General features: G+C 48.8%; 1 protein-coding gene across 1 annotated transcript; it reads right to left on the bottom strand.

Moving 5' to 3' along the window:
* Positions 1 to 4,948: 4,948 nt before the first annotated feature.
* Positions 4,949 to 13,279, bottom strand: RRP7A (ribosomal RNA processing 7 homolog A). The gene is made up of 7 exons (XM_003419725.4): positions 13,190 to 13,279; positions 11,373 to 11,515; positions 9,485 to 9,610; positions 8,559 to 8,676; positions 8,059 to 8,156; positions 7,209 to 7,407; positions 4,949 to 6,508 (listed from the first exon to the last, which is right to left on the bottom strand). Exons 1-7 carry the CDS (start codon positions 13,260 to 13,262, stop codon positions 6,423 to 6,425), a joined length of 843 nt encoding a protein of 280 aa, XP_003419773.2. The 5' UTR covers positions 13,263 to 13,279; the 3' UTR covers positions 4,949 to 6,422.
* Positions 13,280 to 23,881: the final 10,602 nt, after the last annotated feature.

Genomic DNA, 23,881 nt, shown 5'->3' with positions numbered 1-23,881 from the left:
AACACAATAAAATATTATTAAAAAAAAAAAAAAGAAGAAGGAATGAGCTCTGGCTGGCAGGGCCTGGGGTCCAGGGAAGCCGAGTCCACCCGACCCTGATAGACAGTGCTCAGCGTGAGGCCACGTCTTTGTGCTTCTGTCTCCAGACCTGGTGCTGAACAGACCAGAGGGTCGCTGGAATGAGTGCTGCTGTCTTCTGGGGGTCCCTTCGTACTTTGCCCTCTTGAACCATCAGTCTCCCTATGGTGAGGGCTGGGGGTAAGCAAGTCCTGACAGTCAAGATGTGGCCCAAACTGAGCTGGACAGGGGCGGCATACATCGGGGCTCGCTCCCTACCAGAGAGAAATGTACCAACACTTCCCATGGACGTGAACACCGACACCACCGCCCATACAGCACCAGCACCGAACGCCAACGCCAAGGCTAACCTCACTGGCCACACAGACTGCGCTTTACACGCATTTGCTCATTTCATCCTCACAGCCCCAAGGCAGGTGCTGCTGTTATCCACAGTGTACGGATGAGGAGGCTGAGCCACGCTGTGTGATTTCACTTCTGTGAGGTTCAAACAGAGGCAAAACTAATCCATGGGGAGAAAGGACAGAATAATGGGTCTCCTTGGAGGGTATGACAAGAGGGCGTGCGAAGGGTCCTGCTGGGTGCTGGTTGTGTTCTGTGTCTTGATCCGAGTAAGAGACTAAAACCTGCGAGAGCTGGAACTGGTATAAGGCGTAAACCTGTCAGAGAAGGAGAACGCAAGTATTTTCCACCAAAATGAGCGACAGAGAAGTGCTGAGGCTGCACCCTGTCAAAGGCAGAAAACTTGCGAGACCCGGTAAAACAAGGTGGTCTAGTCGAGTTCCAGCTCTCACAGGTTTCACTGTAGTTACATGGCTGTATCCATGTGCAAGGAGCCCTGGTAGCACAGCGGTTAAGAGCTCAGCAGGGGGAATTCACTAGTCGCCCATTGGAAACTCTATGGGGCAGTTCTACTCTGTCCTCTAGGGTTGCTGAGAGTCAGAATCGACTCGATGACAATGGGCTTTTATCCATGTGTAAAAGTCCATCAGAACCAGCACTTAGATTGTGGAATTTCTATAAGTCACACCTTAATTACAAAAACAAAACAAAGTATGGATCAAAGAGTGAAGGTGAAGTAGGAAAAGAAGCTAAAAAGAGACAGATTTGTAGAAGAGAGGAAAAGAAGATAAACAAAAAATGTACACACTCAGTGGCCGTCACTCATAAAGGCTTCCTTGGAGAAATACCCTCCGATTGTCGCCTTTTAGGAAACTGCTGCAAAAACTCAGACTCAGGTTGTATTTTCATGTTTGCAGACATGAGTGGAAAATGGCCTCCTCTAATCCTAGCCTTGGGGACCAAGATTTAATTAAGTTGAGGGCCTGACTGAGGCCCCAAGCCAGAGTCCCCAGTCCTGGCCAAAAAAAAGATGATTGAAAGCAAGTGTAAGAGGCTCTGTTGGTGCGGGGGTTAAGCACTTGGCTGCTAACCGAAAGGTCGGTGGTTCGAACCCACCAGCCGCTCCACAGGAGGAAGCTGTGGCAGTCTACTTCTGTAAAGATTACAGCCTTGGAAACCTTATGGGGCAGCTCTATGAGTCGGCATCAACTCGATGGCAGTGGTTTGATTTTTTTTGAAAGAGGCTGCATAGGGAGTGGAAGTCCAGGCCTGGGTTTGAGTCCTGGCGCTGTCTCCTATTAGCTGTTGACTGTGACACCATTACTCAGCCTTTGGGAGCCTCTATCCCCTCCTCTGTAAAGCACTGTGTTGTAGTGTGTGTATTAGTACTGGTGCCCACCAGGAGCTACAGACGTTGTGCTGCAGAAGAGCAAGTCTGTGGCCTCGATAAATCTTGTTCTCTTTCCTGTGTTCATCTGGTATTGCGCATGACATGGGAAACCATTTCTGGAAAGGCACTGAAGGTCACTTTATCCTGAAGGGCAGGAAGTGGTTGGTTGAGGTTCAGGGCAGCACAATGGCACCATGTTTTCATGATGGTGTGAGCAGACCCGTGTGTGTGTGTGTGTGTTCGTAGGAATTTCATGTTCATCACAACAGTGTAGGAGTATTGGGAAGACCTAATGAATCCGTCCTAATGGGAGCTTTCTTGACTTAATCCACTTGGCACACATTTCTTGAGCTCCTTCTTTGCTGCAACGCACGGATTCAGAGAACATTCTGCCAGCTTCTGCCCTCAGAGAGTTAGCTGTCTACAGCAGCACTGGCCAATGAAGTAACTACATTTTACATTTGCTGGTAGTCATGTTCCATCACCCATCTGTCAGTGTGTTGTACTGCAGCGGAAACCCTGGTGGCGTAGTGGTTAAGCGCTATGGCTGCTAACCAAAGGACTGGCAATTCAAATCTGAGAGGCACTCCTTGGAAACTCTACGGGGCAGTTCTACTCTGTCCTATAGGGTCGCTATGAGTCGGAATCGACTCGACGGCACTGGGTCTGGTTTGGTTGGTTTTATGATGCTGGAAGCTATGCCACTGGTATTTCAAATACCAGCAGGGTCACCCACAGTGGACAGGTTTCAATAGGGCTTCCAGACTAACACTAGAAAGAAGGGCCTGGTGATCTACTTCCAAAAATTAGCCAGTGAAAACCTTATGGATCACAATGGCACATTGTCCAATATAGTGCTGGAAAGTGGGCCCCTTGTTTGGAAGGCGCTCTGGTAAAAAAAAAAAAAAAGCCGCAAACAATGATCTCAAACATGCCAATGATCGTGAGGATGGAGCAGCACTGCATAGCAATCAGTTTTGTTAGACGTGAGGTCGCGATGAGTGGGCACCAACTTGACGGCAACTAACAATGAAGTCGTCGTATTAAAAGAGTAAAAAGAAATTGGTGAAATTAATTTTAATAATATATTTTATTTAATTCAGTATACCCAAAATGTTATCATTTAACACGTAACCAATATAAAAAATGATGGAGTTATTTTACATTTTTTCAGACTGCTTTCAAAATCCAGTGCCCACTTACACCGAGGTACACCTCAGTTTGAACGAGCTACATTTCAGGTGCTCGACAGCCACACGCGGCTGCTGTTCAAGCGTCGGACAGCGCCCCAAACCAATCCCAGCTGTCGTGTTGATTCTGACTCATAGCGACCCTGTAGGATAGGGCTGAACTGCTCCTAGGGTTTCCAAGGCTGTAATCTTTACAGAGCAGACTGCCACCTCTTTCTCCCACAGAACAGCCGGTGGATTAGAACTCCCCACCTTTCGGTTAGGAGTCGAGTGCCTAACTGTCTGTACCACCAGTGCTCCTTTTGGACAGCACAGACCTGGAAATATTCAGCCATCATGAGGTGGGGTGGTAAGGGCTGTGAGCCTGTGACGGAGGGCAACGAGAGACTGTGGGAACATCAAGGTGTCGCTCTCTGCACCCCAGGCAGCTGGCGGCTCTGCTTGGCAGTCCTGGGCTCAGGCTGGGGGCAGGGCAGCAGGCAGTCTGTGGATGGGGAAACAGGCTGTGGAAGGGCCACGCCTCAGCCCTAAAACCCAGGGCTGGGTCACTTCTCTGCATTTAGCCACACTACCACACCTGGCCTCAAGGGAGTCTGGGAAATGTAGTTGCGTTCTGGTACAAGGGGTGAGGAGAGTCTCCTGCCCACGGGAATTAAAGAAGCCTTCGCCAAGGGGGTGATGAGATCGGATACTGCGCTGGGTCCAGCGAGGAGATGGCGGCGGTGACCCTCTAGGACCCAGCTGCCCCCACAGAGACAGGGCTCTGGCCGACAAGAGCGCCTGGTACTGTCCGGTTGGAACTCACTGTGATTTTGTCTGCAGCCAGAGCACTGCGTTGACTTCACCAGCAGGGACCTGTTCACGCACTACATCTGGAAGCTGCAGGCCCACGTCCTACCTGTCAAGTGAGTCTGGGCAGCCAGCCCTTCAGTGCCCAGGGGGATGGTGGCGAGGGGTCTCCAGTTCTCCCAGTAGTGAGACCTCACCACTGCCCTGTGTGACCTTCCCCAGAAAGCCCCCCTAGCTCCCAGCAGCAGGTCTGGGCAAGAGGGGCAGTGAAGCAATGGGAGGGCTCAGGCAGCAGGGACAGGCAAGGACACCACAACTTTCTTTCAGCTGGTGTTTGTGGGAGAGACGCCGGGCGAGGCTCTAACGGGAACATGGAAGGCAGACACTGGCAGCCATTACAGTATAGCCTTGCCCTAGGGAGCCCCCAGCAGCCTGGGGACCGCCTCCACCACTGCCAGGCGGGGCTGTGCAGCTGCTATCACCAACCCCCCGGCCCCCCATCACCCCTCGGAATCCTCTACTGCGGCTTAGCCCCCACGCCCCTGCCTACAACTGCCCTGGACTTGGTGCTTACGAGGCAGGACCTGTGGCTTTCCGGGGCACCTGTGTCTCGTACATGGAACAGGGTTGGCACGTTTACAGCAAACGGGGTTAAAACGTGTGGACCTGAGCACTGCTCAGATCCCAGCTCTGCCACTCAGTGGCTGTGGTCATGGGCCAGTCATGGAGCCCCACCTGGCCTGTGCCAGGTGCCATGACTGTCGGCCAGCACTGAAAGGGACCTGGCTGTGCCCAGGCCTGTTCTCTCCTCGGGAGCCTGGGAGCCCGGGGAGGGATGGCTCCTCAGATGAACCCTGACCTCTCGTTCTCAGCACTCCAGGGGTTACCAGTGTGAGGAGGGGACACCGACATGGAGCCCACACTTCTCATAATTAGCATGCCCCAGTCAGTCCTGCACCAGGTGAGCCACTGACCCCCGGCTGCCCGTCCCGCCCCACCCCTCCCTGCACTGGGACCCCACTGGGCTCCGGTCTAACCCGGGCCTGGCACAGGACCTCATGACCCCCAGGAGCATTCAGGCCTCACCTCCTGTGCACTTCAAGTCCCCGGAGGGCTGGGTCACTTTGGGTCAGAGCACAGGACGTGGAGACAATACCAACACAATCTCCCAGCTTTATTGCTCTCTTGCATCTCCCTGGACAAAGCCCAACTCAGCCAGAGACAGCTTCACAGTCTTAGAAGGCCCCCAACACAGCAAGTCACTACATACCTCGTCCTGCTAACGTCACATCAGCAGCTGCCTTGGCTGCAGGTGGCTGTGGGTTTCAAAGTTGGAGGCTTGTGCTGACATTGACTCTTGCCTGGGTCCCTGGGAACACCTGGCAGAGCGGAGCTGCAAAGGGCACAGCCTTCCTGTCTCCAAGGCAGGGTGGGAGTGAAAATGGGCTCATCCTCAAGAACTCCCACCTGGGTGGTCCCTGAATCAGATCTCAGCGTTACACTTGTGGGCCCTCCCCTGACAGGGCCAGGCTGGCTCCATGTTCTCCAGCCCCCACCCCACCAAGCTACCCAGCTTCATAGCCAGAGTGGCCCAAACCCCTGCTGTGGTGTTCCATTTGGACACTTTACTCCCCATCAGGCCTTCCTCACTGGCTCAGGCCAGGGTTGAGTGGCCCAGCGCGGGCCGTGAACCTCCACGCAGGGAGCAGTGCTCACCTCAGGGACACTTCTAAACTGCTGGGGTACGGGGGGGATAGGCAAAGGAGGCCCCCAGCACACACCCAGGAGGTATGAGATGTAATCCGAGTTTACAAGCCCTCCTGGGGCCCAGCTCACCTCGCTCCTGCCTCCCTTCTCCAGCAGTGCCAGGATGTGGGAGTCCCTGGCAACCACTAAGTCCACATGAACAAACCTCGCAAGTGGCAAGGATCATCAGCACCTTTCTACAGAGCGAGCAGGGGGCCATGCCGGCTGTAGCCCTGGGCCGAGGGCTGCAGAAACCTTGTGCTGGCCAGACTCGTCTCCCCCACCCCCCAGCCCTCAGCTGAGCCGGTGCAGAGCCAGGCCTCACCGGTTTCAAAAGTACAGGCTGCGCTGTGGAGAATCCCAGGGTGGGCCAGGGGGCTCTGAGAGTCTGGCTTTAATATCTGTGAATTCAGCAGGGGAGATGGTGTCCACATTTGGGGGTTCTGCCTTGTGGTTAATAATCCGAAGTGACCTGGCACAGGCTGGAGGATGAAGGGGCTGAGACAGGCCCCCGTGGCTCTTGCCGCCTGTCCCTGCTGCCTGACGGACGAGGAATAACTGACCTCGTGTCCACACTGCTCCTGCAGCTGTCTCACCACCAGGAGGGCTTCCCTGTCAGGGGTGGAGGGTGGCGTGTGGATGACGCTTCCTGGGAGGCAGGTCCTGAGAGCCAAATCCTCACACTGGCCAGGCCTAGTCACATCAGGACCAAGGCCGATGCTGTCCTTCCCTCCTGCCTGTGTGAACTCAGAAGGGCTTCAGAGATGCCACTCGTCAGGGTAGCCCCTCCTGATGGAGACGTGTCCTTCAGGCCTGGCCCCTTTTCCCCGCTGGCCCTGTGCCTCAGTCACTGTGCTCTGCCACAGGGGCCCTGAGGCCCGGCGGGCTCAGTAGGGTCGGAATTTGCGTTGCGCCCGCATCAGTTCGATCCTCTGCTTGTCCTCCTCAAACTTCCTACGCAGCTGTGCCAGGTCTGGGGGCAAGGAGAAAGAGGCCAAGTCAGACAGAGCGGCCCCGGCTGGGGTTCGCTCTACTGCTCCCACCAGGGGGGCTCCAGCATGGGGGGCCTCCCCCAGCCCCACTGGGGAGTATTCCCCCCACTGATCTGCTTTCCAGAAGTGGTCTGGGTACTGCAAGGAAACCAGCCTGTGGGTGGAATCACATGAACACTTCACCAGTAACAGAGAAAGCAAAAAGGGCCTCTCCCAAGGCCAGGCCAGGGCCAGGATCCTCCCCCTGGGCACAGATGAAGGGAAAAGCCAGGACCAGCCGGCTGGGGCAGTGACCTCAGCACCATCACCACCAAGAGTGGCGCCACGGTGCTCGGTGCTCACCCACGGGAACGTGATCTATGCAGCCGCTCCACCACTCAGGCCTGCCCTGCCATACACACATACTCCCTCACACGTGCACCAACACACACACACACGCAGGCCACCCCACCACACATACCTGCGTCATCACCCACCCACACACAGTCAGGCAGCGGCCCTCTCTGCACCCACTGCAGGCAGCTGAGCTCCGCCCTCTGCAGTCCAGCTTTAGCTGGAGGTGCGGGTTCCAGCACGACCTTCTCAGGGGCCTGGAGTGGCCTCTGCAGCAGAGTGCCCCCAGGCCGGGGCTGCACGCTGAGGGCAGTGGGACATGAGGGCAGGGCTCTGGGTGGTCCTTACGCTCCATCTTGCTCTCGCGGTGCTGCCAGGCATAGAAGTTGAGCAGCTCCTTGCGGGCACGCTTCCGCTTCTCCCTCTCCAGCACACGCAGGCTGGCAGCCTCCGTCCGGGGCAGCACGGATCGCCGGCCACGGCGGGTCACCTTCACCCAGCCTTCCTCGTCAGGGACTCCCTCCTCCTCCTTGGCCTTAGCTTCCTCCTGCAAGGCACGGGAGCCCTGTTGGCAGGCAGGCCTGGGGAGCGAGTGCCTGGGTCACCCCATCCTGCTGAGAAGGCTGCCTGCCATCAGGGCTCACGAGCCCTGCACTGAGACCCCACCACGGGCAGTGTGGCGCCCACTGCCCTCTCCTGTGTTGCTAAGTACTGGCGGGGGGAGGGGGGCCAAAGAGTCAGCGAGAGAGTGGGAGGTAGGGAGGAAGGGAAGAAGAGAGGGAAGACTGGAGGCAGCACAGACCCGCCAACACTGCCTCCACGGTTGTCCCCTAGCAGCGACTCAGAGAACAGACATCACCCAGCCAGGTGACTCCATGGGGAAGAGAGCCTGGGTTCTAAGAGTGACCAAGAACAGGCTGCCGTCCCCTCCCTTGAGATCCACACCTCAACCCCTCGTGGCACCACCCCCTACTGCCGCACAGGCGGCTGCCCCCACTCTCAAGGCCCACACCTCAACTCCCTGTGGCACCATCCCCCACTGCCACACGGCTGGCCACCTCCACCCTCAAGGGCCACATCTCAACCCCCCGTGGCACCATCCCCCATTGCCACACAGGCGGCTGCCTCCACCCTCAAGGGCCACATCTCAACCCCCAGTGGCACCATCCCCCACTGCCACACAGGCGGCTGCCCCGACCTCAGCTATCTTCTTGTCATACGCCTCCATAAATGTGTCCACTTCCACCCTCAGGGCCTCGGGGTCCAGCACTGAGTCTGCGTACTCGCTGATCCACTCTGAGGGAAAGGGGAGATGGGCTTCCTCAGGCCCAGGCTCAGGGCCCTCCTCACACTGCGGAGGTGGCCCTCTCCCCTCCCACTGGGGAGGTGCCCTGCCAGGGAGTTGGGATCTCCCTACACGGGGCTGCAGGGATCAAGCTGGGGTTTAGGTGGAAAGGAAGAGTCTAGTGTTGGGAAGCTGGGCGTCACCCCTGTCCACCCCCAATGTCTGATACACTTGGGCCAGCGGCTCAGGGTAACGTCTCTCCAACATGTCTCAGACACACCCGGCAGGCCTCCCACCTGCTGCTTTCCAGAGAGTAGACGTGGGTCATGGCATTCTCAGAGGCTACCTCCCATTAGCGACACCCTACCAACCCAGGCCTGGGAAGGAGGCGCTAGCCCGCCAGCCATACTGACTCTGAACACCAGTTTTCACAGGGTGACTCTCTGTCGAGACCAGCAGAGGGCCCCTCAGGGCCAAGGCAGCCGACACTGCACCTGGCTTCCGGAACACCACGTGGGCGACCTGGAACCCCTGTGGGGAGAGAACCATGGGCAGTGTAGGGAGCCTCCTGTTCCTCACCAGCCTTCCCACTGGCACAGGCCCCACAGCTGCCCTCACCCTAAGCTGTGCTGGAGCAGGGGGTGGCACCGGACTGTTGCTGAACAGGGAAAATAATGAGAAGGGACAGCCCCGCTCCTAGTCGCTCTACCTCTGTGAGACATGACGCCTGTTCCCACCTCCTTCCCAGTGAGTGGGTGAGACACATTGGGGTCTTTCTCTGAGTTGCAGGAGGGACTCAATGAAAAGGGGCCCCCGCTGGGCCAGGCAAGAAGACTAGGCTTCATGGAGCCAGAGGCCCAGAATAGATAAATGGGGTGCATGTTAGTTCAGATGCCAGGAGGTGAGCTCAAGGGACTGGGGGAACCACGGAAAGGACGAGGCTCCTGGAGACTAAGCCACTGGACCCAAGGAAGAATCTACTTCGGGTGGAGGAGGAGGGGAGCTTGAGGAGCCCTTCAGGGTGACAAGCAGAGACAGCCTCTGAGCTTTCACACAGAACAACGGAGAAAGCCAGACAGGAAGTTAAAGAATGTGGCAAATCGAGGAGAGAAGTGGAGGCTGTTTAACCTGACAGCCCTCCTAGCCCACACGTCACAAGGGGACCTAAGATGCAGAGATGCTCTGAAAACCCCACAGTCCCCAACAAGGCCCTCCCCTCCCACTGGGTAGGTCCCCCTTCCTCACATTGGGGAGACGGCCCTCTTCCCTCACACTGGGGAGGCGGCCCTCTCCCGACTCACACCCCATTCAAGCAGAACTCAGGCACCTAGAGGCTTACCGGAACAGGCTTGGGGTGAAAAAACTTCGACGTTGGTTCCTTTGGGCTCTCAGCAAGGTCCGGCTTCTCCTGTAACTCCACCGACTGGATGGAGCCGCAGGGAGAGAGGAGGCGGGACAGGCACTCCTGCCCCCATAGAAGAGGTGTGAGCATCTGCAGAGTGCCCTCTCGGGACCCCTTGTCTGCCCAGACAACTCAGAGCCCACAGCTGCCAACCAGGGGCATGCTGGGAGAGCCACTCCTTCCTCTCACCTGTTCCCTAATGGACAACAAGGAGGCCAAAATCTCCACGCTCCCGAGACAAAAATATTGTGAATGATCATGTCAAAAAACTGGGTAAAAGGCTACACTTCCCATGGCCAGGTGACTCAGGAAGGAGGAGAAGATGGCGTGTGGGTCTGAATCAGGTAGATGAACCTCTCTGGCATTAAGACAGGACCCTGCTCGGATCAGGTGGCCATCATGTGTTTGGCTGGTTCCAGAAAGGGATTTCTCATTTTAAAAGACCATTTTGCTGAAAGATTACAGTCTTTATCAATTTCTCTGGGAGAATGACCCCTCAAATAGGATTTGATTTGAAACGTTTAAAAAAAAAAAACTATTACAAAACTAGGTGGAGATATTTTTGGTGTTAACTGAGTATTATTATTTTATGAGACAACCAACTGGGCTTTCCCTGAATCAGCCACTTAAAAATGAGTTAAACTGCTCTCGTTACTGAACACTTTGATCAAAGATTCTATAGAAGAATCCTGATCAAAAGGGGGAAACTGCAGAACAGGATTTCAAATTCTCATGGAAGTGAGACTTTCTGGAGCCACGGAGGCTGGATGAACCCCCGAAACTACTGCCCTGAGATAATGTTTCCACTGTAAACCAAAAATATCCCCTGAAGTCTTCTAAAAACCAAACAGTAGTCTAGCTTAACTAGTAAAGAACATGTGCCTTGAGCATTGTGCTCTCTTAAAATCTACCTACATGGGATCAAATTGACAACAGCAACTCGAAAGATTAGATAGGAGATTTAGAAGGCAGTGAGTTTATACTTATGGGAGAGGAACAACTTGGAAAAGGAGGTTAAGAATTTTTGCACAGCTTGAAGTCATACAGGAAGGAATCACTTAACTGGTACAACTGCTATGCATATTCTCAATGACAATAACAAAAATAAGTTATTTTAAAAAAAAGAGTTAAATCAATGCTGTTAGCTTCAGGAGGTTGTCAACCTTGGTGGAGGAAGGGTACGAGGGATTTCTGGGGTGCAAGTGATGTTCGGAGTGCTGATGGCATGGGTCTGGTCAGTGCGTGAGATATAGCAAGCTGTATCCCATGACCGCGCACTTCTCCTCACGGGCGCTACCTGCCAATAAAGGTGAACAACGACATCCCTGCTCTTAGTACATCTCTCGCTAACTTGAGGAATCTTTTAGAAATTAATATTTCTTTTGGGAAAAAAAAAATCCAGTAATTCCCTTAGTTTTTTCTTTCTTCTGCAAACTTATTAACCTGAATTTAATAGTTTTGTGGAAAAAAATTAATAGACATATTTGAATAGTAGAATTAGAGGTAACTGTCATTCTCTTCTGCTACTATTTTTTTTTAACTATGGACAAGTATCACTTTTATAATCGGAGGAGAAAAAACCATGTAATTCAACCATGTTTTTTCTTTCCCCCCAAAATTCTGAGTAACACATAAAAAGGTCCGGCTCCTTAGAATTTTATTTTTGAAAATTTAGCTTCTTTTTAAAACACATCTTTAAAATGCCAATTTTCTGTCTCAACAAACAGAGGCAACCCTCAGGATACCCTCCCCTGGGGGTCCTATTAGTGCTCAGCTCTGCCTGGAGCTCCCGAGCCCACAGGCCCCTTCCCAGATGCCAGCTCACCTCCGTGCAGTATGGGGGCACGTTGAGGACAAAAAGGGTCCGCTGCTGAGGCCAGGCAGACTTGGTGCCTTCTCGAACTCTGTGCTCTCTCACATAGAGGTAATGAGAAGCCTGCTGCTTTTCAGAGAACTTGATTGGAATGGCTGGAAGGGAAATGGGGCCAGGACGGAAGGTGTGAGTCAGGTTCAGGCTACATCATGGTCCACAAGGCACTCTAAGCTGAGGTCACCTGGGCAGTAACACAATTTCCCTTCTCCATGTCCATACATCCATTCTTCACTGAGCCCTCCCCCTTGGCTGTGTAGGGTGCTGAGGCGACGAGAGCGAGTAGAGTAAGAACATATAAACAGGCAATCATTACAGATGGGGAGCCCTACGTGAGACGGAAGCTCAGCCCTTCCCTCCAGTGGCTCCCTGCTGCTCTTGGGACAAACATCAAAATCCTTACAGTGGCTGGACGCCCAGCATGACTCAGCCCTGCCCACCCCCGTGCCTCTCCTAGCACCATCCTCCCCTCACATTCCGCACTCTGACCTTCTTTCTGCTCCTCCGATAAGTCAGTGCCTCACACATGCTGTTCCCTCTACCTGGAACACCAATCCTCTTCGCTGCACCCATCCTTCAAGTTTTAGCTCAAAGGTCACTTCCTCTGGAAGGCCTTACCTGTCACCCCCCTGCCAGGTGCTCTGTACCTTCATAGCTTCCCTCATGGTCTGTAAGTCTGTGTTTGTGTGATTATTTGGCTAATTGTTGGCATTCCCACAAAACTTGAATCCTCATCAAGTTAGGAGCTGTTTTCTTCACCACCGTCTTTGCAGCACAGCGGGGATACAGCTGCAGCCCCTGACCTCAGGAAGCTTACAGTGGACAAGTAAGCATATAACTATAGTGCGTAAGTTATGAACGAAAAATACAGGGTGAGGTAGTCCGGGGCGATGGGGCGGCAGAAGCCTTCTTTAACTAGGACACCAGGTGGGCCTCTTTGAAGAAATGACACAAAAGCTGAGACCAGAAGACACGAAGGGATAAAGCTGTCTGAGGAAGAAGGCAATGCACAGGCAAGAACACCGAGGCTAGAAACATGGTGGTCAGAGGAACAGAAAGGAGGCCAGTGAGGCTGCAGCTTTCTAAGGACAAGAGGAGTAATGGACGATGAGGTCGAAAACCTGAGACCTGCGGGGCCATGTACCTCAATGGTAAGAAGTCTGGATTTTATTTTAGGTGCTAATTGGTGCCACGGGAGGAGATGTGTGCGTGTGGGGGTTATGGGTGGGCATGTGAGCCACGTTCTAACTCTGACCTTAGAACATGCTGGTATCTAGAGAACAGAGGCAAGGCCAAGAGCAGAAGCACGGAAACCATTTCAGAGGGCGCATAACAGCCCAGGGGAGAGCTGATGGCGGCTGGACTAGGACCTCCCAGCGTAAGGAGAAGTGCAGGTGCTGAGGGGAACGCAGGTGCGTGGACAGAGATGGGCTCACCCCGGAAGAACGTGAAGGAGTCGTGCTCGCCCCGCGGGGAAGGTGGGTGGGCAGAGGTGGGCTCACCCAGGGAAGCGTGCACAAGACGGGCACGCCCAAGGCGAGTGTCAGAAACAGGCTGGCCCCGGGGGAAGTGCAGACAGGCGACAGAAGGGAGCCGCCGGGGCCTGGGCACCCCGGGCCGCACGGCCTGCGGGGACCGGGGCCGCCGAGCTCCCGCCGAGCTCCCGCCCAGCCGCGCGGCCGCCCCTGGAGACTCCGGCTTCCCCCGCCCGCCGACCGCCGCGCCACGTCCCGGCGAAGCCGCCGGCCCCGCCCGGCCTCCCGGGCCCCTACCCGAGTAGCCCGGAGGGCTCGGGAGACTCTCCCCAGCTTCCCGCGCCGCACGCTTCCTCTTGCGCGCCGCCATCTTGCCGACCGGAAGCCGCGGAGGCCGCTGGGAGCTGTAGTTGAGCGCGGGGCGGGGAGGCGTTTCCTTGACGACGGCTGCGCGTGGGGGCCCCGCCCTGTCGGTTCCGGGCACCTCTCTGGGGCTTCTGCTACCTCAGAGCCACATCCTTCCTTTGCTCAAAATAAAGTCGGCGAAGGAAAGTCGGAGTGAATGTCGGCGCTGGCGGGGTCGTTCACCGGTTCAACTCAGGTTTTCATCCGCTCACCCATTCATTCATCATTCATTCATTCCTCAAAAAGATCAGTGAGTGCTCCAGGCACTAAGCTTTAGGGACACAGTGATGAAACAAAATTCAGCCTCCCCGGAGTTTATATTCTAAAGAGGAGAGAGAGGGAGAATAAACACATAAAGAAGTAAAATATAAAGCATGTGCGTTAGTGCTAAGTGTTAAAGGAAAAAGGAAAGGGGATGGGAGCTTGGGGGAGAGGTGACACAATTTTAAATAGAGTGAAGTTTTCACTGAGGTGACATTTGAACAAATCCTTGAAGGAGGAGAGGGAGCAAGGCATTCAGGTGTCAGTGAGAAGTGTCCTAGGGAGGTGGGGGGACCGTGGCAGAACCCGTAAGATCTGGTAGACCACGGGAGAGGCCTCAGCTGTTAGTGAATGTGATGGGGGCCACTGTGGGATTTCCAGCAGAGGAGTGATGTGTAAACAGGGTTACTTTGGCTGCTGTGTTGTGATTAGACAGTGGGAGGGCAAGTGCAACACCACGGAAAGATGACGTCTCCAGGGAAGTGGTTGTGGTGTGGTGAGAGGTCGGATTCTGGGTATGTTTGAAAATCCCAACAGGATTTGATTGGATATCTGGTGAGAGAAATCCAGGACTACTGCTCGGCTTTTGGTGTGAGCAACTAGGACAGGGTTGCTGTTTACTGAGAATACTGTAAGTGGGAAGGGCCTTTGGGGCAGGGAAAGGCAGGCTCAGTGTGAGCCATGTTGAGATGCCCATTAGACATCCAAAGGGTGACGTTGGGTGGGCAGATAAAGTCTGAACTTTAGAAGACACATCTGGCCTGGGGAAATACATCTGGGAGCTGGCAGTGTATAGATGGAGGACCAAGGACTCCACTTATCTGGCCTCCAAAGGGCCACAGGGGCTATGATGGCATTTTAGGTTTGCAAGTTTATCAGAGTCAGCTCAGACCCTGTATACAAGAGCCCTAGAAATAGTTATCTTTAGGGGAAAGTTTGGGGGAATTACTATGTAAATATTTGCTATGGCATTACACGGTTCTTCTCAAGTTCACTGATGCTTTCCTTTCTCTTCCATTCTGTTCTTTACTTTGGTTATGTTTTTTTTTTCTTTTAATTTTTATTCTCCTTTAAGTGAAACTTTACAAATCAAGTCAGTGTCTCATACAAAAATTTATATACACCTTGCTATATACTCCTAATTGCTCTCCCCCTAATGAGACAGCGCACTCCTCCCCTCCACTCTTTCTTTTCAGGTCCATCCCGCCAGCTTTTGACCCCCTCTGCCCTCTCATCTTCCCTCCAGATAGTAGATGCCAACATAGTCTCATATGTCTACTTGATCCAAGAAGTTCATTCTTTACCAGTTATCAATTCTATCCCCTTGTCCAGTCCAGTCCCTGTCTGAAGAGTTTGCTTTGTGAATGGTTCCTGTCTTGGGCTAACAGAAGGTCTGGGGACCATGATCTCTGCAGTCCTTCTAGTCTCACTCAGACTGGTCTTTTTACGAGAATTTGGGGTCTGCATTTATTAATTTTTTTTTTTATGCCACTGCTCTCCGGCTCCCTCGGGTTCTCTGTTGTGTTCCCTATCAGGGGAGTCATCAGTTATAGCTGGCACCATCTAGTTCTTCTGGTCTCAGACTGATGTAGTCTGTGGTTTATGTGGCCCTTTCTGTCTCTTGGGCTCATAATCACCTTCAGTCTTTGGTGTTCTTCATTCTCCTTTGCTCCAGGTGGGTTGAAACCAATTGACGGATCTTAGATGGCTGCTTGCTAGCGTTTAAGACCCCAGACACCACTCTCCAAAGTGGGATTTTATTATGCCAATTGAATTAGATGTCCCCTGAAACCATGGTCCCCAAACCCCTGCCCTGCTACACTGGCCTTTGAAGTATTCGATTTAGGAAACTTCTTTGCTTTTAGTTTAGTCCAGTTGTGCTGACCTCTCCTGTATTGTGTGTTGTCTTTCCCTTCACCTAAAATAGTTCTTATCTACTATCTAATTAGTGAATACCCCCTCCCTCCCCCTGCCCTCCGCAACCATCAAAGAATATTTTCTTCTCTGTTTAAACTATTTCTTGAGTTCATATTGTAGTGGGCTTATACAATATTTGTCCTTTTGCAACTGACTAATTTCACTCAGCATAATGCCTTCCAGATTCCTCCATGTTATGAAATGTTTCACAGATTCATCACTGTTCTTTATCAAGCGTAGTGTTCCATTGTGTGAATATATCATAATTTATTTATCCATTCATCCATTGATGGGCACCTCGGTTGCTTCCATCTTTTTGCTACTATAAACAGTGCTACAATGAACATGGGTGTGCATATATCTGTTTGTGTAAAGGCTCTTATTTCTCTAGGATATATTCCAAGGAATGGGATTGCTGGATCATACAGTAGTTCTATTTCTAGCTTTTTAAGGAAGCACAAGATCGATTTCCAAAGTGGTTGTACCATTTTACATTCCAACTAGCAGTGTGTAAGTGTTCCAGTCTCTCCACAACCTCTCCAACATTTCTTATTTTGTGTTTTTTGGATTAATGCCAGCCTTGTTGGAGTGAGATGGAATCTCAGTGTAGTTTTGATTTGAATTTCCCTAAAGGCTAATGATTGTGAGCATTTCCTCATGTATCTGTTAGCTACCTGAATGTCTTCTTTAGTGAAGTGCCTGTTCATATCTTTTGCCCATTTTTAATTGGGTTGTTTGTCTTTTTGTAGTTGAGTTTTTGTAGTATCATGTAGATTTTAGAGATCAGACGCTGAGCAGAAATTTCATAGCTAAAAACTTTTTCCCAGTCTGTAGGTAATCTTTTTACTCTTTTGGTGAGGTCTTTGGATAGCATCGGTGTTTGATTTCTAGGAGCTCCCAGTTATCTAGTTTCTCTTCTGCATTGTTAGTAATGGTTTTATACTGTTTATGCCATGTATTAGGGCTCCTAGCATTGTCCCTATTTTTTCTTCCATAATTTTTATCATTTTAGATTTATATTTAGGTCTTTGATCCATTTTGAGTTCGTTTTTGTGCATGGTGTGAGGTATGGGGTCTTGTTTCATTTTTTTCCGGTTATGCCAGCGCCATTTGTTACAAAGACTGTCTTTTCCCCATTTAATTGACTTTGGCCCTTTGTTAAATATCAACTGCTCATATCTGGATGGATTTATGTCTGGATTCTCGATTCTGTTCCATCTTGGTCTACGTTATCTGTTGTACCAGTATCAGGCTGTATTGACTACTGTGGCGGTATAATAGGTTCTAAAATCAGGTAGAGTGAGGCCTCCCACTTTGTTCTTTTTCAGTAACACTTTACTTATCTGGGGCCTCTTTCCCTTCCATATGAAGTTGGTGATTTGCTTCTCCATCTCATTAAAAAATGTCATTGGAATTTGGATCAGAATTGCATTAAATCTATAGATCGCTTTTGGTAGAACAGATATTTTTACAATGTTAAGTCTTCCTATCCATGAGCAATGTATGTTTTTTTCACTCACGTAGGTCTCTTTTGGTTTCTTGCAGTAGTGTTTTGTAGTTTTCTTTCTGTAAGTCTTTTACATCTCTGTTAAGATTTATTCCTAAGTATTTTATATCTTGGGGGCTACTGTAAATGGTATTGACTTGATTTCCTCTTCGATGTCCTTTTTGTTGGTGTAGAGGAATCCAACTTTTTTTTTATGTTTATCTTACATCCTGATACTCTGCTGAACTCTTCGATTAGTTTCAGTAGTTTTCTTGAGGATTCCTTAGGGTTTTCTGTGTATAATAAGATCATGTCATCTGCAAAATAGAGAAACTTTTACTTCTTCCTTGCCAATCTGGATGCCCTTTATTTATCTAGCCTAATTGCTCTGGTTAGGACCTCCAGCACAATGTCAAATGGGAGTGGTGATAAAGGGCATCCTTGTCTGGTTCCCGATCTCAAGGGGAATGCTTTCAGGCTCTCTCCATTTAGGATGATGTTAGCTGTTGGCTTTGTATAAATGCCCCTTATTATGCTGAGGAATTTTCCTTCTATTCCTATTTTGCTGAGAGTTTTTTTTTAATCAAGAATGGGTGTTGAACTTTGTCAAATGCTTTTTCTGCATCAATTGATAAAATCATGTGATTCTTGTCTTTTGATTTATTTATGTGGTGGATTACATTAATTGCTTTTCTAATGTTGAACCATCCCTGCATACCTCATATGAATCCCATTTGGCCATGGTGAATTATTTTTTTGATATGTTGTTGAATTCTCTTGGCTAGAATTTTGTTGAGGATTTTTGCATTTAAGTTCATGAGGGCTATAGGTCTCTAATTTTCTTTTTTTTTTTGCGGTGTCTTTTTTTACCCGCTTTTGATATCAGGGATGTGCTATGCTGGCTTCATAGAATGAGTTTGGGAGTATTCCATCCTATTCTGTGCTCTGATATACCTTTAGTAGTAGTGGTGTTAACTCTTCTCTGAAAGTTTGGTAGAACTCTGCAGTGAAGCTGTCTGGGCCAGGGCTCCTATATAATTTTTATCGTGCTTTAAGTGAAAGTTTACAAATCAAGTCAGTCTGTCACATATAAGCTTATATGCACCTTACTACGTACTCCCATTTACTCTCCCCCTAATGTTGGGAGTTTTTTTTTTATTACCTTTTCAATCTCTTCTTTAGTTATGGATCTATTTAGTTGTTCTGCCTCTGTTTGTGTTAGTTTAGGTAGGTAGTGTGTTTCTAGGAAATCATACATTTCTTCTAGGTTTTCAAATTTGTTAGAGTATAATTTTTCATAGTAATCTGATATGATTCTTTTAATTTCAGTTGGGTCTGTTGTAATATCGCCCATCTCATTTCTTATTCAGGTTATTTGCTTCCTGTCCTGTTTTTCTTTTGCCCATTTGGCCAATGGTTTATCAATTTGGTTAATTTTTTCAAAGAACCAGCTTTTGGTCTTGTTGATTCTTTCAATTGTTTTTCTGTTTTCTATTTCATTTAATTCTGCTCTAATTTTTTATTATTTGCTTTCTTCTGGTGCCTGAGGGTTTCTTTTGTTGCTCTCTATTTGCTTAAGTTGTAGGGATAATTCTTTGATTTTGGCCTTTTCTTCTTTTTGTATTTGTGCATTTATTGATATAAATTGGCCTCTGAGCACTGCTTTTGCTGTGTCCCAAAGGTTCTGACAGGAAGTGTTTTCATTCTCACTGGATTCTGTGAATTTCTTTATTCCCTCCTTAATGTCTTCTAGAACCCAGTCTTTTTTGAGCAGGGTATTGTTCAGTTTGCAAGTGTTTGATTTCTTTTTCCTGCTTTTTCTGTTATTGATTTCTACTTTTATGGCCTTATGGTCAGAGAAGATGCTTTGTAATATTTCAATGTTTTGGATTTTGCTAAGGCTTGGTTTAGGACCTAATATGTGGTCTATTCTAGAGAATGTTCCATGTGCACTAAAAAAGGAAGTATACTTGGCTGCTGTTGGGTAGAGTGTTCTGTATATGTCTATGAGGTCAGATTGGTTATTGTGGCATTTAGATCTTCCATGTCTTCATTGAGCTTCTTTCTGGATGTCCTGTCCTTCACCGAAAGTGGTGTGTTGAAGTCTCCTATTATAATTGTGGAGCTCTCTATCTCACTTTTTAATGCTGTTAGAATTTGTTTTATGTATCTGGCAGCCCTGTCATTGGGTGCGTAAGTATTTAATATAGTTATATCCTCCTGGTATATGGTCCCTTTAATCATTACATAGTGTCCTTCCTTATCCTTTGTGTTGGATTTAACTTTAAAGTCTATTTTGTCAGAAATTAATATTGCCACTTCCGCTTTTTTGTTTGTTTGCCTGATATATTTTTTTCCATCCTTTGAGTTTCAGTTTGTCTCTAAGGTGTGTCTTTTGTAGGCAGCGTATAGACAGATCGTGTTTTTTAATCCATTCTGCCACTCTCTGTCTCTTTATTGATGCACTTAGTCCATTTACATTCAGCGTAATTATGGATAGGTATGTATTTAGTGCTGTCATTTGAATGTCTTTTTGTGTGTGTTGTTGACAGCTTCTTTTTCCCACTTAATTTTTTGCGTTGAGTAATTTATATTTTTTCTTTTCCTCATATTCGTTGTTGTCGATTTTGTTTCTGCTGAGTCTCTATTTTTTCTTGTATTTCATTTGGATGTGTAGGATAGTTAGTCTCCTTTGTGGTTACCTTAATATTTACCCCTATTTTTCTAAATTTAAATCTAACTTCTATTTCCTTGTATCGCCTTGTCTTCCTCTCTGTATGAAAGATCTATGACTACATTTCTTAGTACCTCTTTGTTGTTTTAATGTTGTCTTCTTTTACATAATAACATTGCTGTTTCCCTGTTTTATTTATCTTGATTTATTTTGGATTTCCCTGTCTTGGTTGTCATCTGCTTACTCTGTCCAGTGTTCTAGTCTTGGGTTGATACCTGATATTGATTTTCTAACCAGACAACTCCCTTTAGTATTTCTTGTAGTTTTGGTTTGGTTTTTACAAATTCCCTAAACTTCTGTTTATCTGAAAATGTCCTAATTTCACCTTCATATTTGAGAGACAATTTTGCTGGATATATGATTCTTGGGTGGCAATTTTTTTCCTTCAATACTTTATATAAGTCATCCCATTGCCTTCTTGCTTGCATGGTTTCTGCTGAGTAGTACGAGCTTATTCTTATTGACTCTCCTTTGTAGGTGACTTTTCATTTATCCCTCGCTGCTCTTAAAATTCCCTCTTTATCTTTGGTTTTGGAAAGTTTGATTATGTCTTGGTGATTTTCTTTTAGATCTACCTTATGGGGAGTTCGATGAGCATCTTGGATAGATATCTTCTCATCTTTCACAATGTCAGGGAAGTTTTCTGCCAACAAATCTTCAACAAATCTTCAATCTCTGTATTTTCTGTTGTCCCTCCCTGTTCTGGTACTCCAATCACTCATAGGTTATTTCTCTTGATAGAGTCCCACGTGATTCTTAAGGTTTCTTCATTTTTTAAAGTTCTTTTGTCTGATTTTTTCTTCAAATATATTGGTGCCAAGTACTTCATCTTCATGTTCACCAGTTCTGCCTTCCAGTTGCTCAATTCTACTCCTCTTTCTATTGAGTTGCCTAGTTCTGTAATTTTGTTGTTAATCTTCTGAATTTCTGATTGCTGCCTCTCTATGGATTCTTGCAGCTTATTAAATTTTTCATTATGTTGTTGAATAACCTTTTTAATTTCTTCAACTACTTTATGTGTTCCTTGGCTTGTTCCGCGTATTGTGTGATCTCTTTCCTAATTTCGTTCCTGATGTCTCCAAGAGTTCTGTATAATAATCTGTTGAATTCTGCATCCGGTAATTCCAGGAAGGCACCTTCATCCAGAAGATTCATTGATTCTTTGTTTTGAGAGCTTGTTGAGGCGATCATGGTCTGTCTCTTTATGTGACTTGATATTGACTATTGTCTCGGAGCCATCTATAAGTTATTGTATTAGTTTATTTTATGTTTGCTTACTGTATCCTAGCTTCTTTGTTTTGTTTTGATATGCCCAAATGGGTTGCTTGAGTGAACTGCCTTGATTATTTTCACCTTTGGTGCTCTGATGCCCTGTCACCAGATGGCTAGAGCTGTTATCAAGTTTAGCAGTCTAGGAGTCCAATCACTTTTCTTGTATGAATTCAGCTCAGATGTCCAGGTAGCTGATCATCAAGTGTGTGGTACAGACTCTGTCCTACAGTCTTAGAGGGGCAGGGATGATTGGTGTAGGTACCAGTATGTGGTTGCAGCAGGGGGTCATGCTCTGAACAAGGCAGGGGGCTGAGAATTGTCCCCCAAGTGTCTCTGAGGAAAGCACGTCCCTCTTCCCTAAAGCATACAGGTGGGTGGGTTCTGCAAATAGACCATGGGCACCCAATGTTTTTAGTTGTAAGGACTGGGAGGTACCAGTTATCCTTGGACCCCTGTCCTGGTGGCTCAGTGACCTGAGTGGAGCCAGCAGTCCTTAGGCCCCTGATGTGGGCAGGTGAGGACCCTGTTTAATAGGCAAAGTGGCAAACATCAAACCCCCACCTCTCAACCACTCAGCTGAAACAGTTGTAGTCTGTCAACAAGGCCTATTCTCCTGAAATAGGCCCACACAGGTCCATGAAGCAGGGGAAGCTATTCAAAGTCCATGGCCCACTTATACCTGGACAGGAGCTGCTTCTGTCTTGAGCTTCCCAGGTTAGTGGAGCTGGCAAATTATCTTTTCCCCCAATTGTGAATTTATTCCTTCTCCAAGGCCGGGAAGATGGCTCCAGAAGCTCAACAGGGCCTATCTCAGGCCCAAGGAAATCAACAGCCACTGAAGCCAGCTTGGGGGAGCGGGGCACGGTAAAATATACTCAAGTACCTAGCTTTTGCCAAGAGTGCTGTTCGTCTCTGGTTCCAGAGGTGTGAGTAGGCTGTGCGGCTGGCTGCTTCTCTCTGAGGAAACTGTGCCCGAATGCTAGTACCAGCCTGCCGCAGCCGCTCCCAGGAATGGTACCTGAGGGATCCCGGTGATTCAGGTCTGGCAAGTCATCTCTGCTTCTGAACCGCCTCTCTCTCCCCCTGCCACTCAGTCCATTTTCTAACTTTGCCTTTGATGTTCAGGGCTCCTAGGTTGTCATAATCATTTCACTTGTTTTTTCAGGTCTTTGCTCTAAGAGGGAATCACGGGAAGCATCTGGGTATTCCACCATCTTGGCCCTGCCTGGTTATTGTATTTTTAAATTCTAAAATTTGTTTTGTTCTTCTTTGTATCATCTAGTTCTTTGCTAAACTTTTTTTTTTCATTTGTTTCAAGTATGTTTATACCTGCTTGTTACAAACATTTTATAATGTCTGCTTTAAAACCCTGATCACATAATCCAAATAACAATTTTTAGTTTTCGTATCTGTTGATTGCCTTTCATAATTCAAGATTTCCTGCTTCTCGGTACGAGTGACTTTTGATTGAAACCTGGACACTTTGGGTATTATGGGATTCTAGATCTTGGGGATGGAGAGGTACCACTTTGTACTTCCAGGTGGAAGTCCAAGTTCCCCACTGGACCTCTAATGGCACTCAGGGTGTGAGGGGCTTCTCATGAATGCCAGGTGGGAGTAGTTGTCTTTCCACTATACCTCTGCTGCTGCTAACACCCTGGCTTTGACAGGCTGGAGTGCATTTCTTCTCCCCATGTGGTCTCCACTGACACCAGCTGGAAGTTCCAGCTTCCTGCTTGGCCCTCTGTGACACTACCCTCTTGAGGGCTTTGGGGCACCCCAATACACCCTGATGTGTGGAAGTCTAGGCTTCTGACTCTGCCTTTGCTGGAGAGGGTGGGGTCACTTCTTGTTTTCCTGTGGAGCTTGACTGGAGTTTATCTTAATGGCTGCCTCTTTCCTGGTCCCTTGCCTGGAAAGAGCAGGTTTTTCTTGGGCTTTGTCTGTGCCCACTGGCATTTCTGGGTTGCCTACTCCTACAGCACCAGTTGGGTTATAAGGCAAAAAGAAAACCCAGGGAAGTCAGTGACACTCATTTCTTGGATTCTGAGGTCCCTTGCTAGTCTCCCTTCTAATTTTTCCACCTCTCAGTCTTATGTGTTTTATGTAAAAAACCGATTGCTGACGATTCTCTCAGCAACCCTGTAAGACAGTATAACTGCTCCTTAGGGTTTCCAAAGAGCAGCTGGTGGATTCTATCTGCCGACTTTTTGGTTAGCATCTGAGCTCTTAATCACTGCACCACCAGGGTTCCAGGTTTTATGTAAGTCCAGGGTTCTCAGCTGTACTTAGTGGGAGGAATAGGGATAAGTACTTCTATGCCATCTTTCTGGAAGTATTCATTGTTGGTATCAAAACAAAACTGACCATAAAGAACTAATTTCTCCTCCTAACGCACAACAAAAAAGAGGAAGACCCTCAATTAGATGGATTGACGCGGTGGCTGCAACAATGGTTGCAAGGGTAACGATTTTAAGGATGGCACAGGACCAGGCAGTGTTTCAATCTGTTGTACACAGGGTTGCTTTGCGACAGAATTGACTTGACAGCACCTCACAACAGCAGAGTATAGTTGATCTGAGATAAATTTCACCCGTGAGTGTAACTTCTTCAAACCGAGGCAAAAGGCCATGAGGCAGCCTCTCTTGTTTCTATGAACAGGCTTCACTGTGTTGGAGCTGACCACATTTAACACCCAGGAGGGACTTCAGGCCCCAAAGTTGCTGTGCCAGGTGCTTCCACAGACATTAATGTTCACATTCTCTCAGGTGCAGAGACTGTTTCAGCAAGCCTGGTGAGTAACTGGCCCAAGGTCACAGCTGGTGAGTAGTCAAGCAAAGAGGCAAATTCCCGTCTTGTGGTGCCAAGTCCCACTAGGCCACTTAGAATTTTTTAAGAAATGACAGCTCAAAGG

This window comes from Loxodonta africana, chromosome 4 (assembly GCF_030014295.1).
Source record: "Loxodonta africana isolate mLoxAfr1 chromosome 4, mLoxAfr1.hap2, whole genome shotgun sequence".
In the NCBI taxonomy this organism is placed as follows: Eukaryota; Metazoa; Chordata; class Mammalia; order Proboscidea; family Elephantidae; genus Loxodonta; species Loxodonta africana.
The sequence above is the reverse complement of the archived record's forward strand: the minus strand, read 5'-3'. Positions and strand labels throughout refer to the sequence as shown.